Source organism: Thamnophis elegans, chromosome 3 (assembly GCF_009769535.1).
Source record: "Thamnophis elegans isolate rThaEle1 chromosome 3, rThaEle1.pri, whole genome shotgun sequence".
NCBI lineage: Eukaryota > Metazoa > Chordata > Lepidosauria > Squamata > Colubridae > Thamnophis > Thamnophis elegans.
The window spans coordinates 113,512,106-113,525,670 of record NC_045543.1 but is presented as its reverse complement, the minus strand read 5'-3'; the positions used below and the strand labels follow the sequence as shown (position 1 = coordinate 113,525,670).

The following is a 13,565-nucleotide window of genomic DNA, read 5'->3' as shown; positions in this document are numbered from 1 at the left end:
CAACTGCAAGGTTGGCAGAAGCTGGGACAAGTAATGGGAGCTCATTCCATTATGTGTCGCTAGGTATTCAAACCGCCGAACTGCCAACCTTTCTGATCAACAAGCTAAGCATCTAAGCCACTGAGCCACCATGTCGCTCACAGAAAGTAATACTGCCTAGAAATTCTAACAGTGTTGGTTTCCCCATTCACTTTGCTTGTGGGAAATCAGCAAGACTGGTTGGAAATCACAATCAAGTGACCATGGGTCTTTATGAAGTCAATAATTAAACAACAAACAACAACAACAAATCAACTGCTCTTTCTTCAGGGAAATGTCAGCCCCCCTCTTCAAAGCAATGAAGAGGAAAGTAACATGGTGCCATGGTATCTTGACTTTAAGATGGAGAGGTATACTTCTGAAGAATGAAAAGGCAGGGCAAAATGGCTATGCCCATCCATATGCAACTACACAGCATAGCTTCAGAGGATATGCAAAAACATTATTTGCATGGTTTCTCCTGGACTTATCAGCAAATGAATAGTGAATTTCTTCAACTTGTGAAGACTTAACCAACATCTGTGACACTGTGTGACAAAGCGGCACAGCATTAATCTTGAATTGGTGCATCCTTGTGCACAGAAGAGGTGGCAGAGGGAAGACAAATTTCAGCACTATTATTTGCAACCCATCACTTCAGGCCATCAGAGACTAATTTCCACTCAACAAGGGATAATAAATGGGATTTAAAAATACAAGCAGACAGCTGAAAAAAATTCTTACCTAAATCCAATACATTCTCATCTTCATTTTCCTGTGGATGAATTATACGTTCTTGGTGAAACTACAACAAAATGGAAATAATACTATGTTCTAGTGTAATCTATAATAAATTGCGTTGAAAAATTTCAGAATGCAATATATTTTTTCAAAAGCATTTGCTGTTCTGGTTCATTTCAGAATGTAACATTAATTTTTCTAAACTGTAGAGCAAAATTAGCCACTCAGAATAGAATATCTGTTTTAACAATAAGCTCTCATCCAATACTCTCAAATAACAAACCCGAGCTTTTATAAAAAAAATTTGCAAGTTCGGCAACAACAAGGATAGTTCATTATAAAAGGAGGAGGAAACCACTTTGACTGTCGCAACTTTTAAAGGCACCATATAAAGAAACAACACTTCCAACAACTTTGAAATATCAAGAAGCCGACAATGCAGATCATAAAATATCAAAAACATCTGCTTACCTTCTATTTCCTGTATAATTCAAAGACTTGGGAGCGTGCCTACAAATCATTTAGTCATTTCCATACCAGAAAATAGGTGGAGACATGAATTATGATTGCCTAAGCTCTCTGATACTTGGAGTCACAGTTAAATCCTTATAAGCCACAAGTCCATCCAAGGCGAGGATTTCCAGGGCTCAAGGGGGGGAAAGCATGCTTTGCTATGCTGAAGATTTTAAATGTAAGTCTTGCTATTGCCAATAAAAAGAGGTTTTATAAGGAAATATCTCCGGGTAAAACCCCACAATGGGTTATACTAAAACCAGTGAACCAATTAAATATAAGAGAGGTCACATGCCCAGGTATCCCAAAACAATTTTGTTTCTTTTGGTCTTCCAGAAGAATCTAAAACTTATTAGCAAAGCATCATTAGTTTTATGCAATAACATGAAAATTGAATGCCCACAGAAAACAGCTGCACCCATGCAAACCATCTATTCCTAGAGCCTGATCCAGATGAATGTTGTACAGATTTCTAACTGTAAATGACTGGTCACAATTATCATGGTTGAAGCATGAAGTAAAGCTGTTTTTCTTTAAATATATTATTAGCAGACAGCAAGACTATGCTTTTGTAAAATCTCAGACACTTTTTAATTGGCCTTGAAACCTAATTCAGAAGGAAGCATTACTTAGCTGTCATTCGCCCAGCTGGGATTTTGTGAAATGTTGTGCTCTCAAAGCAAAGTGTGCAATATAGGCAAGATAATATAGGTGTCTCATTAGATTTTGGATAAAAAGGTGATTGGATTATACCGTTAAATCTTCATTTTTAAGAGGTGGCTCCTCAGATGCAACATCTATAAGATCTGTTTAAAGAAAGGCAGTTTCTCATTAGTTCCCTTTTGCCAAACAGAGGGAAGTAATTCTTTTTATTTCCCCTTCCCATACACCCACTGAAAGAGGAAAACAGAAGGATATACGAAGACCAAACAATGTTTCTTTACTATATTCACCACTTCCAAGTCACATGACTATAGCTGAAATGCAGGCGGCTCTACAGTAACTTCTTGTGTTATTTTAATTTAAACAAGATTTCCACCTTAAAGGGGTATGCAGTACAGTGAAAACTTAATCTCAAATTATCCTTATTTATTAATACTTCTTGAGCAGTATAATCATTTATAGTGAACTTGAGATTTTGACTTTGTAAACAACAGTAGCAATTTCATTATTTATTTTTTTTAAAAAACTGCCCTTCCTTTTCTTTTGACTACAGGAAACAACTGCATTTGTGTTATTATTTTATTTCCTGGCTCTTTTTCAAAAGTCTGGAATAAGGACTTGCTGCATCAAAACCATTTTTAATTTATTTTCCCCTGATCATAAACAGTGCCAATATTATGCAAGAGAAGCATGAATATTCTGTGCCTGAGCACATTTTGCAGAACTCCAACTTTGTCTATAACCTACATGGTTAAACTAAAGTAATATTTTTGCCAAAAAGAAATGAATAGCCTGTGAGCATAGTTTTTCCATTTACAGTAGTTCTATTTCATTATCCGATTTTTATATTAAGTTTCTATCACTGGATGCAGATCTGTTTTTCGAGTATACACTGCAAAGTTGGGTTTCAAATATTACATAAAGCAGGGAGGAAGGAGGAAGCATAAGTGAATCATGCATTCTTTTGCAAATCACAGACCCCACCTGAAGGGGAAAGTTTCTCCTTTACAAATTACACTGAAAGCAAATCCACCTTTCAACAAAGATCTTGCACAAAGATTTACAAAACATTACAGAATGTGCACATCTACAACTTGAATTTATTTTAAAAAACGAATTAAATGTTTGCTGGGTGGATCAAGGACTGTATCTGGTTTTTTTTAAATCCTTCTTGAAAAACAATGCTTACAGTATAAAATATTTTCTACAATGTAGAAGCCATCACTTTCTTTCAAAATATTGCCTACATAGTAAAGTCATTCTTGTGCAGTAATTCCCTAGCCTGTTTAATTTATAGCAAATTAAACATTTACTGTGGCAATTTGTTTTACTTCTACATTAACTTCTCTCCAGTAGGAAGCGATCACTGCTGTTAACCAGTCAACAGCCATTTCTGAAATCGGTATTAAAGACTAGACATTTGTTTATTAAGAACTCAAACATAAAACAGCACAATTCTGTTTAATGAGATTTATATCTGTTTGCAATTCTCTATAACCTAGAAATATCATGATGGCCCAGCATGAATACAGTCAAAGTCAAATATTCAGAACTAGCAGCAAGGAATTATCCTTCTGTGAGACCAAAGGGAGCATCTGCTTTGAGGAGATGATTTTGGAAGTCACAAACAGTAGAAATTAGGTTTTTTATTTGTTCTTTTTGTATTTTCACTGCCAGAGAGAGATCTGCCTGATTTTCTCCCTTGGGTGTCAAAACAATTACAGATATCATTCTATGGGTACTCTACTAAGTAGATCTAGGTAGAAGGAGGCAACTTCCTCAGACAGCAAACAATTTAGGCTACCATGATTTTGGGTTGGGACATCCACAATTTTCCTACCTGTTTAAACAATTTTTTTAGTTCCTGAATATTTATACTTGCAGCAGGTGCTTCAAGGTAAGATGATAACTCAATCAAGAGCAATAAAATGTTTCTAAGCATTACTACTTCCTTTTATGCCTTTGATTGGTTCAAATTTCCTTCCCTACTTGTTAGATCATTCCTTTGAACAAAAGACATATTCTTTGTACTGACATGTCCAGACCAAACATACTTGAACCTATATTCAAATTCTTATGACTCAATATAATAAACCTCTAGCTTTGCTGTGGAAAAACAATGCCCCCTAAAAATGACCCCAGGCTGAAACACCAGGATAAATGAAATTCAATCCATGTTTCCCCAACAATATCTTATAAAATGGCACACCTGAAAGAAGCTAAATTGTTTTGTTATCATCCCACTATGGATTTTAGGCAGATGCATTTAGATATTAGATCATTTCTGATTTAGTGGCCAGACCTGGGATTAAGCATTTTACTTGAATGGATAAAGCAAATCTCTTCAAAAAAGCTAGCTTACATGTCCTCTGTATTCCATAAAACTAAGCAGTGCTGAGAAGAGAAGTAACAGCCACAAGGAAATTCTTTGTCTAACAGTATCCCCAGCAGCTGAAGTAATAATTCATTTCAACTATCCTCTCTGCAAAGTATTTTGAACTTGTTCTGAAATTTATTTCCTTAGATAAGTAAGTCATAAGTAAGTACTTTAGCTAGGCTGCTACAATGATTTTATTTGGAATTCTACATGTTGGAAATTATTATCTTTTCATATTTTTATTATTTCTCTTTATCCTTTGAGTACCTTTTATAATTCACCATTTTGGTTTTATTGCTTTAATAAGGATATATTAAAATCATATCTATTTGGGACCTGGTACAGTTGCACAGCTTTTCATTGTTTTTCAGATTTGACACAAGCTTATTTTTCCCCAGTTTTGTATTTCAGGACTTTGGGCAGGTAAATCCAAAGCATTTTTTTTTTCATATGAAGTTCTTAGTAGAATTAAAACAGAGTAAGATCAAGACAGAACGTTGAGCCTGACTAATGACAGCCTATCATAATTCATAGAGAACTCATTGAAGAAAAATCTGCTCTTGATTTTTTAAATTAATACCTTCCTAGTTTGCAAAATTCAGATTTATGTTAAACAATGTTTAACAACATTGTTTTGCAAGAATCAGCTGATAAAATCATCTAAAGCACTGCTTGGAAAGTTTGATTTTTTCCTCCTTGGAAAAATTTCGTCCCCTAGGAAAATCCTCTTCCCATTGAGTAAATTATCATCACCTTTTTTGCCAGAGGCTGGTAGAGAGGCTCCATCTGTTGTGGAGTCCTAAATAAACACCTTGTTGATAGATGGCAGACAAACTTTGTTAATAAGTTTTGGTTAACTCAGATAAATAATTTAGTAAAGTCAATGTTCTGATTTAAACTGCAACCGATTGTGTTTACTCTTTGCTGAAGGACTTCCTATACCCTGCAGACTCTTATGGTCCCTTTCAATTCCCCATTCTGTGACTCTAGGTGTCAGAGTACTCCATGTACACATTCATTTAGTTCTTAAAGGAAAAGGTTTAGTAGAGGAGCCCATCCTTCTCTAGCAGTTCACTTTTGAAAGTCTAGATTTTCCTATGTTCAAACTGAGTTTAGTACCCTGTTTCCCCAAAAATAAGACCTCCCTGGATAATAAGCCCAATCAGGCTTTTGAGCGCATGTGCTAAAATAAGTCTTTCCCTAAAAATAAGCCCTCCCTGAAAATATTGCAACACAGCAGCAGCCATGAGGGGACCACACTTGCCACCTCCTGCACCTCAAAAATAATAAGAACTCCCCAAAAATAAGGCCAAGTGCTTATTTTGAGGGTCAAAAGAAACACAGCAATTGTCAAACATCACATGAACCTTTCTACCCTGGAAATATATAAGAATGTAAATCAGACAGGCATTCCCACCTCACAGATTAAAAGGCAGAATTGCGCCTCTTGGTTGTTACAATGCCATATTGATCAAGACAGATTTTTTTAAGTACAATAAAAGGCAGACAAACAATGCAGTGATTTATAAAGATTGTAAGTAGCAAAAAAAATTATACAGAATATAGAATAACGGTGAACACAATGGACATTTTAAAACAATATCCAGAAAATGGTTTCATGTGTCTTCTCCTAACCTAGTGTTTTTCAGATGAACTGAACTTCAACTTTATAATTTCCAGACAAATTAGCTCTTGACATCTGGAAGTTTCCAAAATGGTCTAATCTCTTCTCTGAAATGTCTTTCCAAATTTTAAATTCTGAAATGAGATCATTATTGACTAAGGATTTGTTGATAATTTTCTCTCTTAAAATGCTCACCTAACAAACAAGATACTTACTTAACTTTGAATTTAACTAATGAACATTAGTTAAATTAAGAGAGATTCATAGAAACACCATAACTAATATGCCTGATGTAATATATGCAAATCATAAAAAATGAATTATTATGTTTTACAGTTCCACAAATCAAACCATAATGCTCACTTAGAATATCAATGCTACATCTATAGTTTTAATTATTTTCTTATGAGAACATTTCAGTTTATGTATATAGTGAGCCCAGTGACATTTGCTTCTAAGTAAATATGAGTTGTGAAACACAACTGTTTCATGATAAAATATTTCAGATTACATTTCTGTGCCTTGTTTGTTTTATAATTTCCATCTGATGCTCTAGTCTAGAAAAAATATGCAAACTTTTATTTTCTGTAATCAAAAGCCAGTTCTAACAGCCTTTGAGAAGGACGAATGATGTCATTTATTGGGGAAGCAGGTGTTGTTGGTTTTTTTTGGCGTTTTGACTTTTGCTTTGTTTTTGCTTTTTAATTTAAATCCAACACTCCGGAGCTTCTCTTGGTGCTTATACATTCCAATCGGGAAAAAGCCAAGTTGGAAGAAATCCTCTGGATTTAACTGCAGTGTAGGCAGTCATAGAGACTAGATCACTGGGTAGAGAATTGTGCAATGAAAGCCTTCTCATACAACCGTCTACTCTGTTTCCCCAAAAAGAAGACTTGCCCAGATAATAAGCCCACTCTAGCTTTTCAGTGCATGCGCCAAAATAAGACCTCCCCTGAAAATAAGCCCTCTCCAAAAATATTGCAACACAGCAGCAGCCATGAGGTGCCCATGGTCACTGTCTTCTGCACCTCAAATATAATAAGACCTCCCCGAAAATAAGTAAGCAAGGGCGGCAGCGGCGGCGACACGCGGACGATCGGCGTCCTTTAACATCCTGGATACCTGGGTGCCTTAGATGCCCCTGGTGGTCGCCTGCCTGCCCGATCGGGTGAGCCCTGGTCTTGGAAGGTGCCCTAGAGCAGCGGAATGGTGGCAGCGGGAATTGGACGGAAAACGGCTGCCTGAGCTTTTCGCTCTCACGATTGGGTTCCCCCCCCACTGTTCTTCCTAGATCTAAACAGCGTGGGGCTTGGAGAGGAACCCTGGTCTTTTCACCTACAGCCAGAAAAAAAAAGGAACGGTGAGCTTGGGGGATTTGAAATTGGCTACTACCACCTTCATTATTACCACCACCATTGCGGTAAAGAGGAGGAAATTATCGTGGCTTGAGCGAGCGAATTAAGTGGCGATTTAGCCACTACCATCATAGCTCGCCTGAACGCCCGCCCCTCCCCTATCCTGTATTTTTGTGCCTACCTCTCTCATCGTTGGAGCCTCTCCTTTTACCCCTCTCGTGTCTTGGACAATCTCTTTCCCTGTCTGCCCCCTGCTGCTGTGGAGCCATGCTTGCCTGCCTATCTGTTCTTATCTAACACGAGCTTTACTGCCTGGCCTGCGACCATCGGCATTGGCCCGGAACAACTGCCCTTCTCCACCACTTGCTACCACTGCTACTTTGGAACACCTAATATGAACAACGACCATCTGTTTAATATTTGACATCTTGTGGTATATATACTTATGGTGCATTTGGTTTGGGGAAAGGAGCGATAGAGGATGGCAGCTTCAGGGACAGGAACTTGGCATTTTAAAAACTGGGCACTAAGCTGGCACCCCCCCCTTCCCCCTTCTAACTGGTTCCAGTCATCTGTAGACTTTGGACATTTAGACTCTGGCCGTTCCAGGACTTCAGGAGAGGGGGAGGATAAGATACCCCCCTGTATACTACCGTTTTATCTCCTATGGACCGGTATTGTTTATTATTCCACGCTTTATCTGGACTTGGAGGGTGTGAGATTGCAAAGCTGGAGCTGGCTGATACCTGGGGCCTGTGCTTTGCCCCCCCTCCATCTACAACTATTTTACAGAATACGGATCTTGGACTTTGGCCTCGGATTTCTCTGGAACTGGAGGAAGGGAGGCTGGCTCTTCTGGAACTTATAATTTTTAAATTCTGTGTTGCGCAATTTTAAGCGGGTATGTTGGGTGCGTGGGATTGAATGTGTTAGTATGAAAGACCCACTTTTAATATTATTATTGCTGTATTCTTTTCGTGTTTTAACTATATTGTGGGGACTGTTAGTGTGAGTGTTTGAGTATGTTTGATTCGGAGGACCTGGCGGGGCAAGCGGGGGCCATTGGGGTGGTTGGGGGAATTATGCCCACGGGAGAGAGTCGGAGCATTGCGGTCATAACAGGGAGAGGCAGATATGGCGGGGACTTTAGGGCTGGCCATTACCGGGGAAGGAGGGTTCGCTATATCGCAGAGATCCCTCCTTCCGGCCCTATGAGTCCCACTCCAAGGTCAGATGGCGTGAGCAATCAGGACCCTGGTCTCAGGCTGCTGTCGCTAAATGCCAGGTCTGTTATTCATAAGGCTCCCCTCGTCCGGGACTTGATTGTAGACGAGGGGGCAGACCTGGCATGTATTACTGAGACATGGCTGGGCACGGAGGGAGGAGTCCCCCTCGTAGAGCTGTGCCCAGACGGGTTTCAGGTGCTTCATCAGCCGGGAAGGGGTGGCGGTGTGGCTATTGTAGTCCGGGAGTCTTTAGCTCCTCGTAGGATCCCTGCTCCGGAGCTTGCCGGGTGTGAGTCCCTACTAGTGAAGTTGGACCTCAAGGGTCAAGCGGGTTTGCTGCTAACGTACCTGCCTCCCAACTGCGTTGCAGCGGCCCTCCCTGCGCTCCTCGAGTCAGTAGCCGAGCTAGCAATTGAGTTCCCTAGACTAATGGTTCTGGGGGACTTCAATCTGCCTTCGCTCGGTGAACACTCTGACGGAGCGCAGGAGTTCATGGCTTCCATGACAGCCATGGGCCTGACCCAGGTAATTCGAGGCCCTACCCACTCAGCGGGGCACACACTCGACCTCGTATTCCTCTCGGAGCAGTGGAGTTATGATCTTGGTCTGAGGGGAAATGAGATCATTCCCCTGTCGTGGTCAGACCACTACCTACTGAGGCTAGACTTCCGGAGGCCAAACCCCCACCGTGGGGAGGAGGAACCGACCAGGTGGTTCCGCCCCAGGCGACTGATGGACCCTGTTAGGTTCCAGACGGAGCTTGGGGTCATTCCAGATGCTCTCGCCCACAGTTCGGCGGAGACTATTGCTGCGGCCTGGCACTCGGCGGCATCGGAGTCTCTGGACCGAATTGCACCACTACGGCCCCTCCGGGTCAGCGGCTCGCGGAGGCCCCCTTGGTTCACCGAGGAGCTCCGCGAGATAAAGCGCCGGAGGAGACGCCTAGAGCACCTGTGGAGGTCCGACAGGTCCGTATCGAACCGGGCACTGTTGACAGCTTGCACCAAGGAGTATATTTGGGCATTGAGAACCGCCAAAAGATCACACATTGCCTCCTTGGTAGCGTCCGCCGAGTCTCGCCCGGCCGCCCTGTTCAGGATAACCCGCTCCCTCCTAAATAGGAGGGAGACGGGGAACCCCCTGCAGGGTAAGGCTGAGGAGTATAGTCAGTTCTTGGCGGACAAAGTTGCTCGGTTTCGAGCGGAACTGGACTCCACCCCCGCAGATCCAGCCGAGACACAGGGGAATAACTTGGTAGACCATCTCTGGGTTGAGTTCCAGGATGTTGCCTCCGGGGATGTGGACAAGGCTATGCGAGCTGTGAGTTCCTCCACCTGCATACTGGACCCGTGTCCCTCTTGGCTGACTGCCAACAGCAGAGAGGTGACACGAGGCTGGATCCAGGCGGTTGTTACCGCCTCTCTTCGGGAGGGACACCTCCCCACCGCGCTTAAGGCGGTGGTGGTGAGGCCCCTCCTGAAGAAACCGTCTTTGGATCCAGCAGTTCTTAATAACTATCGTCCAGTCTCCAACCTCCCCTTTGCGGGGAAGGTTGTTGAGAAGGTGGTGGCCTTACAGCTTCAGCGTACCTTGGAGGAAGCTAACTATCTTGACCCCTTCCAGTCTGGCTTCAGGCCCGGTTACAGCACTGAAACCGCTTTGGTCGCATTGACCGATGATCTCTGGAGAGCCAGAGATGGAGGCCACGCGTCCATCCTGGTTCTCCTTGACCTCTCAGCGGCTTTCGATACCATCGACCATGGTATCCTTCTGCGACGACTGCGGGAGGTGGGGGTGGGCGGCACTGTTTTACAGTGGTTCTCCTCCTACCTCTCGGACAGGTCGCAGTCGGTGTTGGTGGGGAGGGAGAGATCGTCCCCGAGGCCCCTAACCTATGGGGTGCCGCAGGGTTCGGTTGTGTCCCCCCTGCTATTTAACATATACATGAAACCGCTGGGCAAGATCATTCGGAGGCACGGGATTAAGTACCACCAATATGCGGACGATACGCAGTTGTATCTGTCCGCCCCGTGCCAACTCAATGAAGCGGTGGACGTGATGAACCGGGGTCTTGAGGCTGTTAAAGACTGGATGAGAGCTAACAAACTGGTGCTCAACCCGGAAAAGACCGAGTGGCTGTTGTGTTTTCCTCCCAAAAATTCGGCCAGCGTTCCATCAATCAGGCTGGGGGGACAAAATTTATACCCCTCAGACAGGGTCCGCAACTTGGGAGTCCTCCTGGATCCACAGCTGAGTTTTGACCACCATTTGTCGGCTGTGACCAGGGGGGCATTTGCCCAGGTTCGCCTGGTGCGCCAGTTGCGGCCCTACCTGAACCAGGAGGCTCTCACAACAGTCACTCGAGCCCTTGTGATCTCTAGGCTGGAATACTGCAATGTGCTCTACATGGGGCTGCCCTTGAAGAGCATCCGACGACTTCAGCTAGTTCAGAACGCGGCCGCGCGAGTGATCATGGGCGCACCACGGTTCGCCCATATAACACCGATCCTCCGTGAGCTGCGCTGGCTACCTGTCGATCGTCGGGTGCACTTCAAGGTTTTACTTACCACCTATAAAGCGCTCCATGGTAGTGGATCTGGCTATCTGAGAGACCGCCTCCTGCCAATTACCTCCCTGCGTCCCATCAGATCGCACAGAGTAGGCCTCCTCCGAATTCCATCCGCCAGTCAGTGCCGACTGGCGACTACGCGGAGGAGAGCCTTCTCAGTTGCAGCTCCGACACTATGGAACAACCTCCCCGTGGAGATCCGTACCCTCACCACAGTCCAGGCCTTCTGCACAGCCCTCAAGATCTGGCTATCCCGTCAGGCCTGGGGATAGGATTACTCTCACCCCGCCCGAATGTTGAGTGAATGTTGTGTTTTTATGGTTAATTTCTTTTATTCACGTTTCTTTTTCTTTTTAAGTCTTGTCTTGCACTCCCTTCCCTTCATTGTTGTAAGCCGCCCTGAGTCCCCTCAGGGAAAAGGGCGGCATATAAATGTTTAATAAAATCCAAATCCAAAAAAAACTGTCTTCTGCACCTCAAATATAATAAGACCTCCCTGAAAATAAGGCCAAGCACTTATTTTGGGGGTCAAAAGAAAATAAGACACTGTCTTATTTTTGGTATAAATGGTAGCAACTTCGTAACTCAAGTAAGTATAAGACACCACATTTTATCTATGAAAAAAATTCAACAAAATCCTCTTCTTTAATAAGATCATTTTGAAAGCAAATTCAAGCTGAAATATGAAATGATGAAATAAATGAAAGATAATTTTTATGCAAGCACTGCTGTGAGCACTGAGTTGTTGAGAGGAAGGGGACGTGACAGTGAGATAATCTGTCCAACATCCACAAGCATCCGTGTTCATCACTGGTTTGTGTCTACCATATTGAGCACATACCCATTTTGGTCCTTGTAGGGAACAGAAAAGACCTGCACTATACCCCATCAAATTCATAATCAGACATATTTTGAACACTGCTACTGGGGTTAAAGCCATTGTTGCATTTTTCTGACTACAGCCTCTAAAAATTCAGAAACCTTTCTTCTAATGGTATTATTTTTAATTAAATACTTTGGAATTACATATTAACATTGCTGTATTTAAAACAGATTACAATATTTAGGTTCTCTTTGTTTGTTTCATAATTCTGCAGGTGTTGGTTAAAAGAAATTGTGCCTTAGCATACAAGTGAAAGGTGAAAGCCTTTTGACGTATTTTACACACACAATAGAATGAATTGTAAATAATGTCATACAATAGAGAATGAAAATACCTTCTTTAGATGTTATAGAGTTGCAAGGCATCTGCATTCCTTCCAATGTCTCAGCTTGGTTTGGAGTAAGATTCTTTAAAAAAAATAAAAAGAATAAATTGGTTTAATTATTACGTTCATTATGTTATTATTATTTATACTCTTCATGTAGGATGCACAAAGCAAATTCACAAATTCATAACCTGCCCCAATTTGTTACTGCCCAGATGTCTTCAGGCTGCAGCAGTCAGCACAGCCAGCAAAGCCAATCAATAGAAACAGAGTGCTGGGAATTGATGTCCAAATACATTTGGGATATATCTGGAAGGAATACTATTCCAACATGCTACATATCTTCAGAGTTAAATTAGATTATAGCCTGAAGCTAAGTAAACCTAAGTTGAATCAGTGCCTAATTATTGACCTGGAAAAAATAGTTCCTTTATTATTATTTATTCATTTACTAATCAAATTTATATAACCGCCCATCTCACCGAAGGTGATTGGATAGGGCACAACAAATGGGAACACTATATATATTAAAAAAACGTATCGTGTTTCCCCCCAAATAAGCACTTGGCCTTATTTTCAGGGAGATCTTAGTATTTTTGAGGTACAGGAGGTGGCGAGAGTGGTCACTTCATGGCTGCTGCTGTGCTGCAATATTTTCAGGGAGGGCTTATTTTCAGGGAAGGGTTTATTTTAGAGCATGTGCTCAAAAGCCTGATTGGGCTTATTATCCAGGGAGGTCTTATTTTCAGGGAAACAGGGTATATTAAAAAAAACCATTAAAACCATATTAATAATAAACATTATAAAAACAGAGATACATATTCTAGCTTGAGAGGGCAGATAAATAAGCAACTCAGCAATGGAGCCACCTAAGCGTTGTCTCTGTTTCATTTGGGCCTGATAAGACAACCAGGTTTTTGAGGATTTTCTTCAGGATCTACCCTATCCAGATATAAATAGATATAACAAAGGACAATATGAGTTGGTGATTTGTGGCCTTATCACCCCTTAGTCAGATTTCTGCAATGAATTCTATCAGAAGCAGAAGTGAAGATCACTTACAGACTACAGTTGGTCTACCTATCTTGCGGACTTTGTACCCAGTTTACCAGAAAAGTTGTAGTTTTGATTTATAAATGGATAAGAGGATGGGCAAAAATTTCAGGACTCATCTGAAGAGATCCTCCCAGGAGAAACTGCTCAAGGTGCTTCATTTTCACACAGTGAGAGTTATGAAGCCAGAAAACTATCAAATACTCTGGGACAGCCTC

At 41.9% G+C, this 13,565-nt stretch overlaps 1 protein-coding gene across 1 annotated transcript in view; it reads right to left on the bottom strand.

The window, feature by feature from the left end:
• Positions 1-13,565, bottom strand: part of ARHGEF28 (Rho guanine nucleotide exchange factor 28) — a 145,524-nt gene that overhangs the window by 73,950 nt on the left and 58,009 nt on the right. Inside the window, exons 7-9 of the mRNA XM_032212613.1 lie at positions 12,304-12,376; positions 2,026-2,078; positions 763-823 (exon numbers count right to left, since the gene is read on the bottom strand). Coding sequence (XP_032068504.1) covers positions 763-823; positions 2,026-2,078; positions 12,304-12,376 — 187 coding nt within the window. The remainder of the gene's footprint in view (positions 1-762; positions 824-2,025; positions 2,079-12,303; positions 12,377-13,565) is intronic.